Here is a 21,674-nt window from a genome sequence, read left to right as displayed (position 1 = left end):
ATCCAAACAGCTTGCCAACATCATTTTTGCCGTTCCATGTGTTCCGTTACTCCCCAAGCCTGCACAAAATGGAGTCATTTTACAAACTGGTATTGGAGTAATCCAAAAGTAAATGAAAGTAATCCAGTTAAAGTAACCCTAACCAACCCTGCAGATACATCGCATTAACACTGAACACAAGGGTAGGATGGACAACAAGAGCAATAACAATAGCAGATGGTTTCCCAGCGAGGCGGCAAAGTGGAGAAAAATGCAATGACTCAAGATTTGAAAGTTTGTGATGTCATTGACTACACACACAGACACACACAAATACACACACACACAAAATGCATCATCCACTGAGGAATTAGGAAGTGTCTAAACTTGTGGAAACATCCCCTACTACCAGCCACCCGGTTTGTAGTGTTGCAAAGCATTTTAAGGTAATCCTACATTTTTAACCATGCAAAGTGTGAAGAAATATTACCGTAAATTCCGGACTATAGAGCGCACCTGATTATAAGCCGCACCCACCACATTTTAAGAGGTAAACCGGTTTTGTACATACACAAGCCGCACCTGTATATAAGCCGCATGCGCCCACATTTAAACATGTAACACAAACACAAAATTAACCCAAACCGACTTCGAGTCCCGCGATTGAAACTATATGTCCTTCACTAAAGTCCACAGTCCAAAAATCACAGCAGGCAAAATGAACGGAAAATGATACCAGTACTTAAGGTTTGACGCAGACCTGGAGAGTCTGGCTCCCGTTGAAAGTAATCCAAGGAAAAAAGTGTATACTTCCAAAATATATCAGATGAACACATTTACTGACGCAACTCCTTTTTCTCTAACCAACTTTTTACCCCTTCTTCTTACCTTGTCTGTCCCTCACCTTTAGCGGTCCCCACTTAAACTCGGCACCCCGCGTTTGTTCCGCCCCTCATTTTTCTTTCACACGTGCAAAACATATCAGAATAAGTGTCTAAAATAAATACAAATAAATACATTACAACAAAAATACAGTTGCAAATACCTATTATACATGGGTTACACATATTTACAAAGAAAGACGATACACCGGGAGAGTTTTCAAAGCTTTAATAATAATAATATAGCTTTGACAGGGCAGTTAATGGTAGCAACACTCGAGCGCCGCTAGCGGCCGTTAGAAAAATGACATAAATTGGCCGCATCACTAAATAAGCCGCAGGGTTGAAAGTTAGGGAAAAAAGTAGCGGCTTATAGTCCGGAATTTACAGTACATGTTTCTGCATGAAATCTAAATATATTTCATCGGTATTGTTCAATTATTGTCCGGGATAATGCATTTTGAGTGCAGCATGCCTTAGCTTTGTCATCCTGAGTTGTGATGTCATTGGAGAAACACCGACGCCCTAGCAAGGCAGTAGCCATATTGTTTTACGCGTTAATCAAAGAGGTTTCGAGTGTCTCAAGCCAAGTTTTGGTGGGGAATGCCTAGGCGCTGTATGGCAGAAGGATGCAGAAATGGTACAAAGGGCGAGCAGCCAAAAAGGGCCGACATGGCAAAAAAAAAAGCCCACAGAAAGCTAGCATACCGGTCACTGAAAGGCAGCCTTGGTGGAAAAACGTGAGGCTGGCTGGTCAAAAATGACGCAGTGAGCACCCAGGCTATCTTGGAACCAACCACAAAAGGCTGCAAAGACCGGGAATAAACAAATCAAGGAACATGGCAAAACTGGCGCTAATGCCAGGCTAGCCTATCAAACGATACGCAGTGAGCAGCCAGGCTAACCTGGAACCAACAACTAAAAGCGGCAACGGTGATAAATGCAAAGTCGGCAAGGAATGAACAAACCGACACAGCAAAACTGACGATAACGCCAGGCTAAGCAACTAAAATATAGATGGTAGGCAGTAAAACTGATGCCAAAAAGGGCATAACTGGCAAAAAAACACCATAGAGAGGTGTCAACGGGGGCCTAACTGGGACGATCAACGAAAGGCTGGCTGATCAAAATGATCCAGTGAGCAACCTGGAGCCAACCAAAAAAAGCGGCAAAGGCGATAAAGCTGAAGCCATCAGAGAATAAACAAATCAAGGAACATGGCAAAACTGGCGCTAATGCCAGGCTAGCCAATCAAAAAACACGCGGTGAGCAGCCAGGCTAACCTGGAACCAACAACAAAAAGCAGCAAAGACGATAAACGCGAAGCCGCCTATGAATAAACCAAAGGACACGGCAAAACTGGCGCTTACGCCAGGCTAGCCAACTAAACAATACACAGTAGACAGTAAAACTGTTCGCAAACAAAGAAGGAAAGCCCTCGGGAGTCCCTACGCTACTGAGAGCTAGCTGGTGAAGGATTTTATACATTTGACTATAAAGGATTTTATATGATTGACCCATACTGCAATGAGGATTTTCACTGAGTAGGCTTTAGTTCAATGACAGGTCAGGCTGTTCCAAATGCAAAATATTTTGTCTAGTTCTGTTGATAACAGGACTCTGACGGAGGACGGCAGGCGTTGTTTTGGACTTCAGAAGAAGGCTTCCCAGAGACTCCAACGTCGCTGATTCAGCCGTTTTCGATAGAGTACACTTAGTTAAATTGTTAATCAAATTAAATCTGCCCCCGTGTGAAAATGTCGGCTTTCTTGTTCATCTTTTCCTTCAAGAAACGAGCGCGAATAAATTGTTGGGTGAATATAGATTGTGTTTGGTTAATGGAGTCAGATAACTAATTTGAACAATTTGGTAAACGCTACATTTTGATATTAATTCCCAACACTGGATAAATTTATACCAACAGCGAAACCCGCGGCGGGAAACACAATCTAAGAGCCACATTCACCTACCTCAAAGCAGACATGAGCCTTATGCAATCGCTGTTCACTAAAATTGCCGTCTGTTTCCGAGCTTGCCTCTCATGTTGTGTTAAAGGGATTCGAATTTGGAAAGTGTTGTGTTCTTCAATGACGTCCCAGCCAGTGTTCCCTCTAAGCTGCGCGCGTGCGCAATTGCGCACTGCTCGCACATTCTCTGTGCACAAGAAAATCTAGCCAGCGCACAAAAATAAGGGCTCGAAATTACTAATTAAAAAGCGACTTAAGTCAAAGTTACAGTGCATACACGGGTTCCCCTGACGTTGAGTCCTAAATGCAGTATTTTGAAGTCGAGTTAGAGTAGAACGAAGTTGAGTAAAGTTAGTAGAGTTGGTCGAGAACCGGCTTCTTCGGCTTGGCTCACTAAAAGGAACCGGCTCTTTCGGGTCCTAAACGGCTCTTCAGGTTGTTTTTGCTTCTTTAATCCCAACATGACCAAATATTATCTAAAACTATGCACAAAATGACTTAAAAGAAGTGGGGAATAGAACAAAAAAGAAAAAAATACCAAAATGAAAAAGTAGTGAAAAGAGAAAAAAAAGGAAAAAAAATGAAGACAAAAAAAGAAGGAAAAATTGAGAAAAAAGCCAGAAAAAAAGAAAAGAAAGAAATGTAGGAAAAAAGTAAACAGAGAGCAAAAAGAAAAAAGTAACAGCTTGGAAAAAATAAACACAATGAGATTTTTTTTTAAGGAATTTTAAAAAAGTAGAAAAAAAAACACGGAAAAAAGAAGAAAAAGTTTGTGATGCATTCAAATAATTTCTATCAAGTGAATCTTGTTGCCAACATTGTACTTCCACTAAAAAATGGGATTAAGTACAGTTCTGTATCTTGCAACCGACTAAATAAGCCCCCAAAAAGGTTAACATTATGCGACAAAATATATCAGGAAATAAAAAGAAATGGATATCTTGCGTTGCTCACTGACTTTGTGTGAACGCTCACACCCGTGGAAAATTACAGGGAACATTGGTCCCAGCTCTACAGCAAAAGAGCCATATGGGTGAACTTTGAGACAAAATCTCTCGAGTTCCCCGGTGCGTGGAATATTTTGCAACATATTTGCATAATCATGGGGAGAAACAATACACGTTTTGATTGACAAAAAATTAAAAATCTGTTTGGAAATACCTTTAAGCGACCCACTACTGCAGCTGTTCGATCACATTGTTTTTGTCCACAAGGGGAAGAGCTGCAGCATTCCCCCAAAATGAACAATAGACGTTTTTTTTTTATTTTTTTGCATTTGAAGGGTTAAATCACATACGGGGCCAAAGCTTTAGTGTGACCTTATTCTCCAAAACAACACACACCCGAGCACTGACCTTAAGAGCAGATGGTGTAAACAACAGAGAATGCGCCCATGCTCTCATATCATTCTCAAAAAGGACAGCTGGGAGGCAGAATTCCATCCTCTCAGCTTAGGGGTTTTAAACAAACAACCCTTTTTTGCACGTGTTGAGCACACACACCACACCTGCCCCTCCCATAGTGGTACTGTGACAACTGCACGTTGATCATATTTCAGATGGCAGACTTTTGGGCGAGGACATTTGCTGAAAGTGAAAAGCAGTGTGATTTCTGAGTCCGGTACCTTGGCTGTGCATGTCAAAACGTAAGCGAACGTTGTTTCCTTTTTTGTTCATGTGTCGCAATAGTAGGCCTGCAACTAACAACTATTTTATAGATGACTTATCACAGACTATTGAAGCGATTACCGTAAATTCCGGACTATAAGCCGCTACTTCTTCCCCAAACGATCAACCCTGCGGCTTATTCAGTGATGCGGCCAATTTATGTCATTCTTCTAACGGCCGCCAGCGGCACTCGAGTACAAAAGGTAAGATTTAGACCGCTGGAATATATGCGCCGAGGAAGACTGCATCTTCTTAGCTTGTGCACAAATTAAATTAGCGTAAACTTACCCTCATCGTGCAATTTGCAAAAAGAAAGGCACATGACGCAGCTTTCAAGCTAAAAGCAATCCAGCAATCCGATAAAGAAGGAAAAAGAGCTATTGAACGTAAACTCTACTTTGAAAGCGTGTTGCTAGCGTGTTTTTGAATAAGGGAGCGTGGGACGACGTCTATATGGCAAAGTTTCTTTCCCATACTGAGGAAGACGACTTTGATGGCGTCAGTTATAAGGAGGAAGATGAGGATGGTTTACCGTGATCTTTACAAGTACGGTATATCTATTTTAACAGACCCGTGTACTGTTTTGAGAGCGTGTTTCTAGTAGCGTGTTGCTACCTGTCACAGTCACGGTTTGGGATGAAAGTTATATTAATATTATCAAAGCTTTGAAAACTCTCTCGGTGTACCGTCTTTCTTTGTAAATATGTCTAACCATGTATAATAAGGATTTGCACCTGTAAATTTTTGTAATGTATTTATTTAAGACACTTATTCTGATATGTTTTGCGAATTAAAAAAGAGGTGCAGAGCAAACGCGGGCTGACGGGAAGTGGGGTAAAGGTGAGTGAGACCTGTTGTCGCGCCGGACAATAGTGGATATATATTTTTCCCACCCTTACCTTTGGAAATATGGACATTTTTTCCTTGGATTAGTTTCAACGGGTACCCAGACTCTGCAGGTCTATATCAAATCTTAAGTACCGGTATCATTTTCTGTTCATTTTGCCGGCAGTGGTTATTGGACTGTGTACTCTATGTCCAGTTACAATCGCGCGACTTAAAGCCGGGTTTGGGTTACTTTTGTGATTGTGTTACATATTTTGATGTGGGCGCATACAGGTGCGGCTTGTGTAAGTACAAAAGCGGTTATCCTCTTAAAATGTGGTGGGTGCGGCTTATAATCAGGTGCGCTCTATAGTCCGGAATTTACGGAAGTCGACTAATCAGTTTTTTTTTTCTTAAATCCAGGATAGATTTGATTTTATGACGTGGAAAATTATAATAAACAATAAAACGGGTACAACGAAAAATACACATTTTATAAAACATACTGCTGATTTGTATGATACAAATCTAAAATACAGTGAAGTGAGGAGCAACCTGGCAATGGCAGCACAGTGACCAGGTTCAAGTCGGCAAATTCGAGCCCTAAAATACCAACTGTCTGCCAAAGGAGCGGGCACAGGTGAATAACATCAGTAAGCATGGACCGGAACCGCTGATGGATTCAAATTTACATGAAAAAAAGATGAAAATTGGGGTTGAGCCTTATGTTAGCAGTAATAGAGTTAGTACTGCACATCCAGCATAAAACAACCTCTTCCCAGTTTCTATGTAGGATCTCTGACCAAAAGGCCTTCTGTTCAACCGTACAAGTGAATAAACCAGTTAATGTGATGTCTACCACGTACGTTATCTGCTTCAAATTGCATGGAGCGTTTTGTTGACTGGAGACTAAGCAGTTGTATGTACACTTCGGGACCAAATCAGGTATGAAACCTGATAAATGGCACATGGTGAGAACAGCGTATACTATACAATGTCTAAAGTCATAAGTGATAGTTTGGAGGATTGAACCAGATCCTATATGAGCCCGTGTCTCACCTGGGCAATTGCTGAAATGAAAAAGGAGAGAAACATCTTGAGGGCAAAGGCGGTGCTGTATTCACTGTGGTGGTAATTGAAGTCTGGTGATTAAGTGGAGCTACAGCTTGTAGTGCTTTGGCCTGCGGCTTCCAACACCCTTGTGAATGCCCTTCTTTGTTCTTACCTTTCAAAGCTGACGTATTGCCTTACCCCTGCATGCCTACAAACTGCCAGGCAAAAAAGGCATCGGCAAAAGAATACCCGGAGGTTAATTGTACCAAGGCTTTACTGTTTGCGGAAACAGTTTTTACACAGCAGACGGGAAAAAAATCCAAGGAGTAATCAACACAGCCCAGAAGATCGTTGGCTGATCTTTACCCAGTCTGGAGGACATTGCAATTATAAAATACTTTTATCACCCAGGTGAAGGATTTTTTAATTTTATTTATTTGACTGTAAAGGGATTTAATATAATACAAATTACATTTGTTGAATGCAGTGGGGATTTTTCACAGGGAAGGCTTGGGGTCAGTGTGGCCTGGACAAGAATGATGTTTACAGAAAAACAAGAACGAGGACAAGGGGTGACGCGAGAAAAGGAGACAAGTGTTCTGATAAGCTTTCTTGTTGTGAGTTTCTTAGACATGGCGGCGCCTTTCGGCGAGGAGGAGGTGAAGCTGGCACCTGACCCGCCCCAGGGGAGGAGTCAGCACGCCCATAGGGGTGGCCGATGCCCCGACGTGTGAAAAAGACGGAAGACGGAAGAAGAGAGACGGGAGCAGAGATGAGAGATCAGATCGAAGACGAAAGGGAGGCTCAACGAAGACTAATTTGACAATAATTCGATGGAATTCACTTAGTCAAATACTTTAAGAAAATAAATCTGCCCCCGTGTGGAAAAGCCTGTCTCTTGTCAATATTTTCCCTAAATTAAGAAACGAGCATGCATTGGTAGGAGAATAAAGTTTGCGTTTGGTTAATGGAGTCAGATAACTAATTCAAACAATTTGGTAAACGCTACATTTGTAATATAGTTTTTTCCCTAAAACAGGCCACCATCTCTGTGACCCATATCAAAGTTGTTGCAGGTTTCATAAAACAAGGACTAACAGGCTGAGAGTTTCTTCCCCAAGGCCAACACCACCCTAAACAAGCGTGCAAAACTGTGAAAATATATATGTGTGAGTTTTTTTAGGATTTTTTTGTGACTGCTAAATGTTAATGCACTACTTTTCATAGGACTACTGTTATGATGCACTATTCTTTCATTGCACTATTTTTATAACTTGGGCCAGTCTCTCGGCACTACTTTGTATACATTTGTGTCCTATTTCTCATTTTTTTCTCTTTTAAAGTCTTTATCACATGTTTACCATGGAGTGCCATGTCTAATCGCATTGCATACAATGTTTCAAAACGATGACATCAATGAGAAAGACAATTCAATTCAGTCTTAGAAAATCTGTATGTCTTGTGTGTAACAATTTGCAAAAAGAAAGGCACATGACGCAGCTTTCAAGCTAAAAGCAATCGAGCAATCCGATAAAGAAGGAAACAGAGCTATTGAACGTAAACTTTACTTTGAAAGCGTGTTGCTAGCGTGTTTTGGAATAAGGGAGCGTGGGACGACGTCTATATGACAAAGTTTCTTTCCCATACTGAGGAAGACGACTTTGATGGCGTCAGTTATAAGGAGGAAGATGAGGATGGTTTACCGTGATCTTTACAAGTGCGGTATATTTATTTTAACAGACCCGTGTACTGTTTTGAGAGCGTGTTTCTAGTAGCGTGTTGCTACCTGTCACAGTCACGGTTTGGGATGAAAGTTATATTAATATTATCAAAGCTTTGAAAACTCTCTCGGTGTACCGTCTTTCTTTGTAAATATGTCTAACCATGTATAATAAGGATTTGCACCTGTATATTTTTGTAATGTATTTATTTAAGACACTTATTCTGATATGTTTTGCGAATTAAAAAAGAGGTGCAGAGCAAACGCGGGCTGACGGGAAGTGGGGTAAAGGTGAGTGACACCTGTTGTCGCGCCGGACAATAGTGGATATATATTTTTCCCACCCTTACCTTTGGAAATATGGACATTTTTTCCTTGGATTAGTTTCAACGGGTACCCAGACTCTGCAGGTCTATATCAAATCTTATCTAATGAGAAAGACAATTCAATTCAGTCTTAGAAAATCTGTATGCCTTGTGTGTAACAAGGAAAGCTCTTTTACGCAATTGGATGGTTCCTAAACCTCTTCATCTGGACACAATATGGAGAATGTTTGAAAAAAGGACTTCAGTAATACTTATTTGAGAAACAAAATGCGCTAGAAACGTTTCAAATATCTAGATAAATTCAGAACCCCATTGACAAGACTAAGATTCACACGGTGAGCAACGCTTGAAACAACAGTGAGCAACCATAATCCCAAGTGTGGCAAGATAATTCATTATCAAACATGTCCAAAACTTGACATCAAGTTACATTTTGCTGAGTTTCCGGCAATGCAAAATTATTTTCCCCTTGTGAGTGAATTGACTCATGTACGATTGCAAAGGTTGCAGGGCCTACAAACGTCATTTGTTTTTACAATTCTTTCACAAGATTTCCATTTCTTTTATTCCTGGTATCTTTTGTTGCATAATACTAACATTTTTGGGGGCGTAATTAGTCGGTTGCACGATACAGAACATTTTTTAGTGGAAGTACAATGTTGGCAACAAGATTCACTTGATATAATTGGAAATCATTTGAATGCAACAGAAACTTTTTCCTGTTTTTTTCTCCTTTTTTTTTTATTTCTTAAAAAAAAAATCTCATTGTGTTTATTTTTTCCTAGCTGTTACCTTTTTCTTGCTTTTTTGTTCTCTATTACCCTTTTCCCTTTATTTTCTTCTTTTTTTTCCTGAAATTTTCCTGTTCTTTTTTTCTCTTTTTCTCTCCTTTTGTTTTTTTTTTTTCTCAGCTTTTCACTACTTTTCTTTTTTGTTCTATTTCCCCCTTCCTTGAAGTCATTTTGTGCACAATTTTACATAATATTTGGTCGTGTAGGGATTAAAGAAGCAAAAACAACCCGAAGAGCCGTTTAGGACCCGAAAGAGTCGGTTCTTTTTAGTGAGCCGAGCCGAAGAAGCCGGTTCTTGAAAAACTCTACTGACTTTACTCAACTTCGTTCTACTCTAACTCGACTTCAAAATACCGCATTTAGAACACAGCATCAGGGGAACCCGTGTAATTTTACATTCATGCACTGTAACTTTGACTTAATGCGCTTTTTAATTAGCAATTTCGAGCCTTCAGTTTTGTGAGCTGGATAGATTTTCTTGTGTGTGGAAAAGCTCTGGGTAGTGCGCAATTGTGCAAAAACACAGCTTAGAGGGAACATTGATCCAGACGTGTGTCAGCTCAGAGTGTATTAATATGGAATCTTTGCAAAATCTCACAAACCCCCCAATTCTCCCCCCAAACATTTTCTCCTTGAATCTGCACCAGGGGTCAGGGACCTATGGCTCGTGAGCCATATAAATATATGTTTTTTTTTTTTTTACAAGTGCATTACTTTTTATTTCATCGTTATACATTTGACCTTTTCACACCAAAACCTCAATTTTATTTTGAAAATCCCCACATTTCTATACTCCTAATTAACAGATGTTATTATAAATTCTTAGCATCGATTATGAGATCCCCCCCACCAAAAAAAAAAAAAAAAAAATCTGAAAAAAAAATCAGTTCTTTAGTAAATCGAAAAATACAGACAGAACATTGGCAAGAATATTGAAAAACAAAGTACATAAATTGAGCCATATATGGCTCTTTGAATGAGTTGATATGGCTCGGAGATGAACATTTTTATCGTATTGCTTCGTGCTGAGCCAATTGTCAAACATATTGACCAGAACAGTCCTGATCCAGTAGCTATAGAACACATGTTAACTATAGTTTACAGTCAGGATGTCACACCATCAGACCCCAATTTATATGGAAGCTCATTAAACAACCTAGGTTCAATGTTGAGACACTATATGATGAAAACTAACAGAACAAACTTAAACCCAAAACAAACGTTTTACCCAGAAGCTCTAGCAAAGCACCTAAAGCAATTTGATTCGGTGAGCGGGAGGAAATGGGCGGAGCTATACACAGGAAAGGACAGAACGCACACACTTTTTTCCCTTTACCCAGCGCCGTCTGCACTGAAGTTAAATACGTTGGCATTCTTGTTTGCAGTATTTTGTGACATTTACACAAAATCACTATTATACATTGTATCCATTTAAAGGTAGTCAATAAACAAAAATACTATTAAATTATTATTCTTTTAAGAGATGGGGGAGCGTTTGCTCAGGTTTGTGCGTGCAATGTAATGTCCACTAAAAGAAAACAGATTAGAATTTGTATAACGTGCACTAAAAAGACGGAATTTACAGGGTTGGGTAGTGTTACTTTAACTGGATTACTTTCAATTACTTAATAACAGAATAATAATTACTTTTACTCCAATACCAAATATGCTAATAAAAGACAAAATAAACTAAATATGATGTCACAGGGACCGGACCAGAACGGAAGCAGGAGGCAGGAAGGATGAACTCAATCGCGTAATGACCAGTTACTTTTATTTAGCAAAATAAAAGTTGTCCAACACACAGGGACAAAACAAAACAAAAACAGGCTTACAGGCAAACAGGAACTCAGACCAGGAATACTCACAAAACAGGCTTTTACTCAGAACGGGCAAACACAGGTTTCCTCAACAAACAGAACAGATTAATGCAGAACAGAAAACGCAATGAACCAGCCACCGGCAATCCCCAAAACCCGCCTTTAAGAAGCACACACGCAAATTAGACGATCTGCTACAACCGGTGCCCAGGGGGCAGGGCCAGCCGGTCGCCACGGCGACCATGCTGGACATGACATATGAATACAATGACTACATTTTGTGCAGGCTTGGGGAGTAACGGAATACATGGAACGGCAAAAATGATGTCGGCAAGCTGTTTGGATTTATTTTCATTTTGTTTCTGTCGCATTTTATGTTCGTTTTGCCGGAGATCAAAGAGATCAAAGCCAGGAGAGAAAGCTTACCACGTGTTGTGAGTCATCATTGTATTCATTTTTAGTTTCTTTTGTCTTTTATGAGCATATTTGGTATGAGAGTAATCGAAAAGTACCGTATTTTCCGCATTATAAGGCGCACCTTCAATGAATGATATATTTTAAAACTTTTGCCACACATAAGGCGCACCCCATTATAAGGCGCTATAAGTGCATGCTGGTTTAAGATCAGGTAATTGTGCAATTTTGTAATTGTAATCCTGTGCAGTCCTTCTAGACATTTTTGTGATTAAGGGCGTCATAAATAAATGTGACTTAACTTGACTTAGCTACAGTAGAGGATGTAGTTACGTTATGCAACCGTTAGATGGTGCCGCGCTAAAGGGAATGTCAACAAAACAGTCAGATAGGTCAGTCAAACTTTATTAATAGATAACAAACAAGCTTTCCACAACTCCATTCACTCCCAAAATGAATAAACAGCCGTTTTATTATTTTCTCTGAGGTAAAGCATTTTCGTGACACATCTTTAACATCTTTGAACAACAGCAAGGCATAACATTTTACTTGTCCTCCATTTAGTCAACACGCAAAAAAACGTCTGAGACTGTTATGGTAAATTAAACGTTAGTGCAATCGCAATATAGTGACACTCGTAATGTGCAAAAACAACAAGTGCAAAACAATAACAGTAAGGCAATAACATAATAACTGTAAAATGTAAAACGTTGTAGTGGGTTTTACATAATTCACCCATGGAACCATAGTTCAGTTAGCAAGTTCCTAGGGGGACTCTTAATTCTGCCGGCTCGAGCCACTCTCGTGTTCGATTCATTAATGTTGAACTCTCTCGCTGCTGCTCTATTCCCATGTTCTACTGCGTGACTGATCGCCTTGAGTTTAAACTCTGCGTTGTAAGCGTGTCTCTTAATAGGAGCCATTTCAGGGTCTTTATACAAACGCACAAATAAAAGAGAATCGTTGTTTAAAATTTCCCAGTATGCACAGCGCACTTCTTCTTCTACGCGAAAAATGGAGTCGGTGGCTGCTTACCGTAAGTTGCGAGACCTTGTAATTCAATATCGATCCATATATAAGGCGCACCGGATTATAAGGCGCATAGTCAGCTTTTTTTAAAAAAATCTGATTTTATGTGTGCAGAAAATACGGTAATTGAAAGTAATCAAGTTCAATTAACCCTCCCCAACCCTGGGAATAAACGTGAGTGCATGTCTTACCTGATGCATGGCCAAAGTGGAGAACAGTAAAGAGGAGAAGCGTGGGGAAGGCCAGCCTGAGGGCTAGAGAGGAGGTGGAGAAGGAGAAGGAGGAGGCAAGGTCTCTCGTATGCAAGGCTACCATTCCATTGCACATCTTTTCCTCCAACAACCAAAGAGTCCTCTACGACTTAACCTATCGGGGACACAGAAAACAGGAGAGAGAAAGACGGATTAGCGCACACATTCAGCATCTCATTACGTAACCAACAATACGGACTCAGTGGGGATGGTGAACGACATTCAGGCAGTAAGGCCAGGAGCCTTTTCTCAAACCATTTAAAAATAAGTGCACGGTTCCTCCTAGGATTGCAATTAATGATTATTTTAATATGAACTGACGATTGAAACGATAAGACGAATAATTGGATAATTATAAGAATTTTCTTAAATTGAAGTGGATTTCATTATTTGGAAAATGATGACAAACACAAGAAGAATGGGTACAATGAAAAATACTTCTTTTATTGAACATACTGCAGATTTGTAAAAAAATTAAATACAATTTCTAACATATTTAGCCATGAGGCTATTTAACTCCACCCGGGAGAGTAAAAGCCCACATTAAAACCCACCCCCTCATTTGCATATAACCCTATTTTTTTTACAGTGTGTATTTCCGTACCCGTACTCTGCAGGTCTGCATCAAACCTAAAGTACCGGTATCATTTTCCGTTCATTTTGCCGGCTGTGATTATTGGACGGTGTACTTTCATGAAGGACATTCAGTTTCATTCGCGGGACTTAAAGTCGGGTTTGGGTTAGTTTTGTGTTTGTGTTACATTTTTTTAATGTGGGCGCATGCGGCTTATATACAAGTGCGGCTTGTGTAAGTACAAAATCGGTTTTCCTCTTAAAATGTGGTGGCTGCGGCTTATAATCAGGTGCGCTCTATAGTCCGGAATTTACGGTATTTTGTTTTGGGTTGCCTTATGTTCCCCGTTTTTTAGCTAATATCCTATGACTTGTCATGATTCCAGTATAACCGGAAAGGCAGCACTCAGTCCCAGCCTTAAGTACAGTAGTTGTGTGACGTTTTGTTTAATCCGTAAAGCAGGAAATGAACCAATGTATTCTTGGAAGAAAACTAAGGGGAAACAGATGTGGCGCATTAGTAGGAGTGTACAGTATGTAGGGGAAAGAGTAGGAAGAACTCCATCGATTCATGAGTTCTGAGCAAACATTGCTGTGTCACAAACATACCTGTCAACCCTGAGTGAGTAAAAATCACAAAGTTCAAGCTATTAAATCTTTGTGGATTTTAAGAAACAGAGTAAAAATAATAGAGAAGAACACTGAGGGTGTTGAAAACTTCACCCGTTCCATTATTGTGCATGGGAATTTATGAAGATCCTTGATTTTTATCCATTATTTATGCAGTGTTCATTTGACCTGTGAAAAATGATGGGTCCCAGGGACTCGCATGCTCAACAATCTATGGGTCCCAACAGAGATTTATGGGTCTCCAAAATTTAGTCTTATCGCGGTTTAAATTGTAAATCGGCGACAAATATATCATATAAATCTATATATTTATTCAGTTTTAATCATCACAGTTTATTGGTAATACAAATCAGTTATCACTTCAAGATTTTTCAGTTCACAACAATATTGTACATTATACAAAATATTATTGCTGAAATAATCATATTAATCTATATTTTCATTCCGTTTTAATCATCACTGTTAATTGGTAATACAAAGCAGTTATCGCTTCAAATTTTTCAGTTCATATATTCTTTGTGGTTTGCTGTCCCGCCATAGTTGTAATGCCTTCTCAAGGTCCAATTCATTATCATCCTCCTCATAGCGTAACCAGGAATATAATTGAGTCCATTTTGGCAAAAAAGTCCTTTTCTTGCTCGGAGTATTCTTTTGTTTATTTTCTTTCGTCGAATCGTTCGCTTCAAAACACGTGTTTTCCTTGCCTTCCCGGTCTTCTGAAGAATTTCTCCGCCGTTTTTTCGTGCCGGAATTATTGCTGTTGTTACCACTTTCTGTGTTATGTTTCGACTTATTACCGACACTGAAGAAATTACCAATTTTTTGTTGATTTGCACCTAATACCAACTGTTTTTCGGAGGCATACTTCTCTTTCACTCGACAACCGCCACAACTATGACGTCATGTCGAAGCATCAAGATCTCGTTTCGAGATCGGCGCGAGACCAAAACAACAATGGCGGATCTGCCTGACGAAAAGTTTGGAGTGCGGTAAATCTTTGTTTAAAAAAAAAGTAATCTGGTAATAGTGACAATTTAGTGTCAAAAACGTTGCGTCCTGGGGACGCACGTTGATTTGACCCAATGCGTCCCCAGCAAAAATGATGCGTCTAGGACGCGGGCAAAAGAGAACACTGTTTATGTCATATATTTTTAACAGAACTGTATGGCGGATGTCACACGTCATTTGATTAAACCCTTGCACTTATCGCTTCATTATCAGATACTTCCTGGTTTTACAAAATGTTGATATTACCTGTGTTTCTATTTTTAGCTTCTGATTCTGCCTGAGCTTAGAGACCATTTCTTCCCCAGGGCCATCACCACCCTAAACAAGCATGCAAAACTGTGAAAATATATATCTTGTGACTTATTTGAGATACTTTCTTGTTGCTGCTAAATGTTTCAACACTATTTTCCATTGCACTAGTGTCAAGATGCACTCTTATTGCCTTAACTCATCTTGAGTGAATCTTGTATTTTTATCTTTTTAATATTTGTAATATTCTTTTATGTATACATGTATATAGTTTCTTATTTTTATTATGCTGGCAACTGTGTGGACAGCAAAGTAAGAATTTCATTGTGCAGGGAGTGGTTCTTGACTGTGCATGTGACAATAAACACTTTGAATCTTGAATTGTACTGTTATTATAACGTAGGCCAGTCTCTAAAGCACTACTTTTTAAATGTGTTTTTCTACTTATCCTGACAGTCTTTACTACATGTTTACACCGGAGTGTCAGTTCTAATCTCGTTACATTTAATATTTCACAACATTGTACCCTTTTTGCTAGTTATCAGGCTAAAGTTTGACTTCCTTTCTAGCTATCTATCTAGTCAAGTCTATTTGTGATGCCCTTGATCACAAGGAGTCTCAAAGGGACTGCACAGACAACAGATTCTTGCAAACTACATACTATTATGACACCATCCCCTGATCTAAAACCTACATGAGGGCAAGGAAAACTCAAAAACTTCAGTCAAGTCAAGTCCTGTTCTTTTGTGAAGCCGTTAATCACAATGAGTCTCAAAGGGCTGCCCAAACCACAGATTATCGCTATCTACATACTATTATCACACTATCCCCTGATCTAAAACCTACATAGGGGCAAGGAAAAACTCAAAACCTCAGTCAAGCAAAGTCCTGTTTATTTGTGAAGCCCTCAATCACATGGAGTCTCAAAGGGCTGCACAGACCACAGATTATTGCTATCTACATACTATTATCACATCATCACCTGGTCTAAAACCGACATGAGGGCAAGGGAAAAACTCAAAAACCTCAGTCAAATCATCTTTATTTGTGATCCGCTTAATCGTGAGGACTCTCAAAGGGCTGCACATACCAAAGATTATTGCAAACTATAAACTGTTATTACACCATCCCCTGATCTAAAACTTACATGAGGGCAAGGAAAAACTCAAAAACTTCAGTCAAGCAAAGTCCTGTTTATTTGTGAAGCCCTCAATCACAAGGAGTCTCAAAGGGCTGCACAGACCACAGATTATTGCTATCTACATACTATTATCACACCATCACCTGGTCTAAAACCGACATGAGGGCAAGGGAAAAACTCAAAAACCTCAGTCAAATCATCTTTATTTGTGATCCGCTTAATCACGAGGACTCTCAAAGGGCTGCACAGACCACAGATTATTGCAAACTATAAACTGTTATTACACCATCCCCTGATCTAAAACCTACATGAGGGCAAGGAAAAACTCAAAAACTTCAGTCAAGCAAAGTCCTGTTTATTTGTGAAGCCCTCAATCACAAGGAGTCTCAAAGGGCTGCACAGACCACAGATTATTGCTATCTACATACTATTATCACACCATCACCTGGTCTAAAACCGACATGAGGGCAAGGGAAAACTCAAAAACCTCAGTCAAATCATATTTATTTAAGATCCCCTTAATCACAAGGACTCTCAAAGGGCTGCACAGACCACAGATTATTACAAACTACAGACTGTTACTACACCATCCCCTGATCTAAAACCCACATGAGGGCAAGGAAAACTCAAAAACTTCAGTCAAGTCAAGTCCTGTTCATTTGTGAAGCCCTTAATCACAATGAGTCTCAAAGGGCTGCACAGACCACAGATTATTGCTATCTACATACTATTATCACACCATCACCTGATCTAAAACCTACATGAGGGCAAGGGAAAACTCAAAACCTCAGTCAAGCAAAGTCCTGTTTATTTGTGAAGCCCTCAATCACAAGGAGTCTCAAAGGGCTGCACAGACCACAGATTATTGCTATCTACATACTATTATCACACCATCACCTGGCCTAAAACCGACATGAGGGCAAGGGAAAAACTCAAAAACCTCAGTCAAATCATCTTTATTTGTGATCCGCTTAATCGCGAGGACTCTCAAAGGGCTGCACAGACCACAGATTATTGCAAACTATAAACTGTTATTACACCATCCCCTGATCTAAAACCTACATGAGGGCAAGGAAAAACTCAAAAACTTCAGTCAAGCAAAGTCCTGTTTATTTGTGAATCCCTTAATCAAAAGAAGTCTCAAATGGCTGCACAGAGCGCACATTATTGCAAACTACAGACTGTTATTACACTATCCCCTGATCTAAAACCTACACGAGGACAAGGAAAAACTCAAAACCTCAGCATGAGCTAATCCCCCTTCCAGGAAATCAAAATTCAAGAGTTGTATTAAAAACAATTCACTACTTTGGTTAATTTGATTCAATTCCCTTTTTTCTGCATTATTAAGCCACAAAAATGTTTAAAAAAATATGATTTGGAACAACACCTTTCTTTTAATTAGTGAAATATGTGTATGTTTTAAACTACTTTAGAGGAACCTAATTTCATTTTCAAATTCTGAACCAACCTATCACGAGGCGTCAGACAGACAGAGCTGGAACTCCTTCTTGGATGTGACATTAGAGGGCAGTAACGCTCACAGGACAATTCAACAATGAGGACTGGAGCCACCATCTGCATCATTTTTATGCACTTTTTTTGTTTTCTTCATTTCAAAGTGAAGTCTATAGAGCCAGACTGCCAGGAAACACAGCAATGGGAATTGTTTCAAGCATTTTCAAGCACTTTGCCCAATATTCAAGCATTTTCTTGACCTTGAAAACATCTATCTCATTTTTATCTTTCCATCTGGCTATTTAGATGCGTTTTTACTTTTTAGCTCCCGCTTTAGTTTTTTAGATGTTTAACATTCTTAACAGGATTTTTATGACAGTCTATTTAACCCTATTTTTAATGATTAACCTGGTAAGATATTAGAAACATGATAAGTTGTTAGTTTAGAAATTTAAATAAATACATTCCAGTTGATGGGCTTCTTGGACAAAATAATTTCTATTCAAGTATTGATCATTATTTTTAAGCAATTGGTTAAAAGAACAGCAAGCGAAGGTTTTTGTGTATTAAACAAATGTATTTCGTTATCTTTGTAACGATTTATTTACACAACTAAATTCCAATTTATAGGGTTTGTGACTTGACTTGACAACGTTATTATCAATAACAATAAAGACAATTGAATTCCAGCGATGCAGTGCGCATGCGCTCGCCGGATTTTTGTAAACAATGAAAATGTCCTTTAATAAAATCAAATACTTTAACTAAGGGTAGGCAAAAAGTGTACGTTAAATGAAAATTGTATTAATCTCGGGGGAAAAACGTTTAAGATGCGATAAAATCGAATAAGACACAAGTTACAACACTTACAAACGTACTGCGAAACATTTAAACAAAGAACGCGACCGGTAACTGAGAAAAACACATATTATGTACTTGTACGTGCGCAACAAAGTGTATTTATTAACACAATAACACATTAATAGTCATTTAGTGTATTCGATAAGAATAAAATAACAAAGAATTGCGTTTTATGTCCAAATAGAAAATAGGTACAGCACGCTGGCGCCTTTGAGTAGTTCAACTAATAGCAACAATACACTAGCAACACTCTTGAGACTTGCTTATCCGAGGAATTAATAGAGGAAAAAATAATAATATTACGTAAAAAGCGAGTAATTACTGAGATACAAGCGCTGTTGTTGTGAAACACGGCTTCTAGCCACATTAGCAATCGCTCATCAAGTTTCGATATATAACACTGATCCTTTCAACCCCATGAGATACATTTTAATGGCCGAGCCAAAACGAAATTAAATGAAACAAAATAAAAGCTAATAAATGATTTTTAGTGGCCTATCGCCGCTTCGCTCGACTTACCGACAAAGGGTGACCAAATGAGGCCTCCTTCCTTGTTCACATTCGACGCATTAAAGCGCAACGAAGACACACAATGCGGTAAGACTTGAGGAGAAGGGAATGATGTCCTCTCTTGGGTCGTATTTCCCAAGGGATAATTTTGTCGTTTTCTCGTCCTCGTCTAGTTTGAGCTGACTCACTATTTACTTTTTTTTTTAATTTTCTTTTTTTTTTCTAGTGGCGGAAGAACTTGCTGTACGAGAACTCCACCGGCTGCCCTAGCTCTCGCGCGGTTTCCATGGCTACTCCCTGAAAAAAGGGGCGGGGCCTAGTCCCTCAAGTCGTTTTCGGGATACCTTCGAAGCGGGGGCGATATGAGGTTCGGAGGTTTTGGGGTGGGCAAATTACGGCCCGTGGGTCATCCGACCAGAAAACAAAAATGGTCAAAAGTTGAAATGAAGTACACCCCAAAACTCTAGCAAAGCACCCAGAGCAATTCGATTGGGTGAGCGGTAGGAATGGGTCGTAAAAAGTGATTAATTTCTTAAAAAATGATTAATTTCTTGAATTAAATGAGAGAAATCCAATCTTTGATGTCATTTTCCTTTTTAGAAATTGTGAGAAAAAAAACGGAGCCTGAATGAGTTTACTGTTGAGATATTTTATGATGAAAACCCACTGAACAAACTGTAAACACCCCAAAACTCCAGCAAAGCACCTAGAGCATGTTACAATGTATGTGTTTCACCCGGTGCGGTTACAGGGGGCACCAACTTGCAATGTACACAATGAAGTTTCCGATGAAGCTGATAAACATACATCTTTGTCTTCATTTAAATGTAATATCTAACGTAAAACAGAGCAATTTGATCGGGTGAGCGGTAGGAATAGGTAAAGCTGTACACACAGCTCATGTACTCCCTTTTAGTTTGTATGTAGTAAAAAAATGATTAATTTCTTAAAAAATGAGGAATGTCTTAGGTTAAATTAGAAAAATCCAATCTTTGATGTCATTTTTATTTTGAGAAATTATAAAAAAAGGAGCGTAAATGAGTTTACTGTTGAGATACTTTATGATGAAAACCCACTGAACAAACTGTAAACACCCCGAAACTCCAGCAAAGCACCCAGGGCAATTCGATCGGGTGACAATAGGAATGGGTGAAGCTGTACACACAGCTCATGTACTCCCTTTTAGTTTGTATGTAGTATAAAATGATGAATTTCTTTAAAAATGATTAATTTCTTAAAGAACGATTAATTTATTTGATTAAATTAGAGAAATCCAATCTTTGATGTCATTTTCATTTTGAGGAATTGTTAAAAAAAAACGGAGTGTGCATGAGTTTACTGTTGAGATACTTTATGATGAAAACCCACTGAACAAACTGTAAACACTCCGAAACTCCAGCAAAGCACCCAGAGCAATTCGATTGGGTGAGCGGTAGGAATGGGTGAAGCTGTACACACAGCTCATGTACTCCCTTTTAGTTTGTATGTAGTAAAAAATTATTAATTTCTTTAAAAATGATTAATTTATTTGGTTAAATATATTAAAAATATAGGCTACAACTAAAACACTTTAATTGTCTTTTTCTCTTTACATTTTGCTTTACTAAAATTTTAAACCTTCCTGTGTGGAGTTTGCATGTTCTCCCCGTGCTTGTGTGGGTTTTCTTCCACATTACAAAAACATGCATGCCAGGTTGATTGGCCGGTCCAAATTGTCCCTAGGTGTGAATGAGCGAGTGACTTGTCTTTCACTCTGTTCCCTGAGACTGTCTGGCAACCAGTTTAGGGTGTCCCCTGCCCACTGCCCGAAGATAGCTGAGATGGACTCCAGCACCCCCGCGACCCTACTGAGAATAAGCGGTGCAGATAATGGAAGGATGGATGGATATTTGGTTAAATTAGAGAAATCCAATCTTTGATGTAATTTTCATTTTGAGAAATTATATTTAAAAAACCGAGTGTGAATGAGTTTACTGTTGAGATACTTTATGCCTGAAAACCCACTGAACAAACTGTGAACACCCCAAAACTCCAGCAAAGCACTCAGAGCAATTCGATTGGGTGAGCAGTAGGGATGGGTGAAGCTGAACACACAGCTCATGTTCTCCATTTTACTTCGTATGTAGTAAAAAATGATTAACTTCTTTGATTAAATTAGAGAAATCGAATCTTTGATGTCCTTTTCATTTTGAGGAATTATAAAAAAAAAAACGGAGCGTGAATGAGTTTACTGTTGAGACACTTTATGCCTGAAAACCCACTGAACAAACTGTAAACACCCCAAAATTCCAGCAAATCAACTAGAGCAATTCGATCGGGTGAGTGGTAGGAATAGGTGAAGCTGTACACACAGCTCATGTATTCCCTTTTAGTTTGTATGTAGTAAAAAATGTTTGATTTCTTTAAAAATGATTGATTTCTTAAAAATGGTTAATTACTTAGATTAAATTAGAGGAATCCAATCTTTGATGTCATTTTAATTTTGAGAAATAATAAAAAAAACGGAGCGTGAATGAGTTTA

At 39.0% G+C, this 21,674-nt stretch overlaps 1 protein-coding gene and 1 long non-coding RNA gene across 2 annotated transcripts in view; one reads left to right on the top strand and one right to left on the bottom strand.

Moving 5' to 3' along the window:
* susd6 (sushi domain containing 6) overlaps nucleotides 1-19,439 on the bottom strand; it is a 41,130-nt gene extending 21,691 nt beyond the window's left edge. The window contains exons 1-2 of the mRNA XM_088325660.1: nucleotides 19,163-19,439; nucleotides 12,664-12,838 (exon numbers count right to left, since the gene is read on the bottom strand). Of these exons, the coding sequence (XP_088181786.1) occupies nucleotides 12,664-12,799 (136 nt within the window). The 5' untranslated portion in view covers nucleotides 12,800-12,838; nucleotides 19,163-19,439. The remainder of the gene's footprint in view (nucleotides 1-12,663; nucleotides 12,839-19,162) is intronic.
* LOC148346418 (uncharacterized) lies at nucleotides 4,380-7,477 on the top strand. Its single transcript, XR_015848350.1, has 3 exons — nucleotides 4,380-4,472; nucleotides 4,545-4,697; nucleotides 7,003-7,477. It is a non-coding gene; the product is annotated as an uncharacterized LOC148346418 (long non-coding RNA).
* Nucleotides 19,440-21,674: the final 2,235 nt, after the last annotated feature.

This window comes from Urocampus carinirostris, chromosome 20 (assembly GCF_059441175.1).
Source record: "Urocampus carinirostris isolate Australia breed hairy pipefish chromosome 20, RoL_Ucar_1.0, whole genome shotgun sequence".
Lineage (NCBI taxonomy): Eukaryota > Metazoa > Chordata > Actinopteri > Syngnathiformes > Syngnathidae > Urocampus > Urocampus carinirostris.
This window is presented reverse-complemented; position numbering and strand designations above follow the sequence as displayed.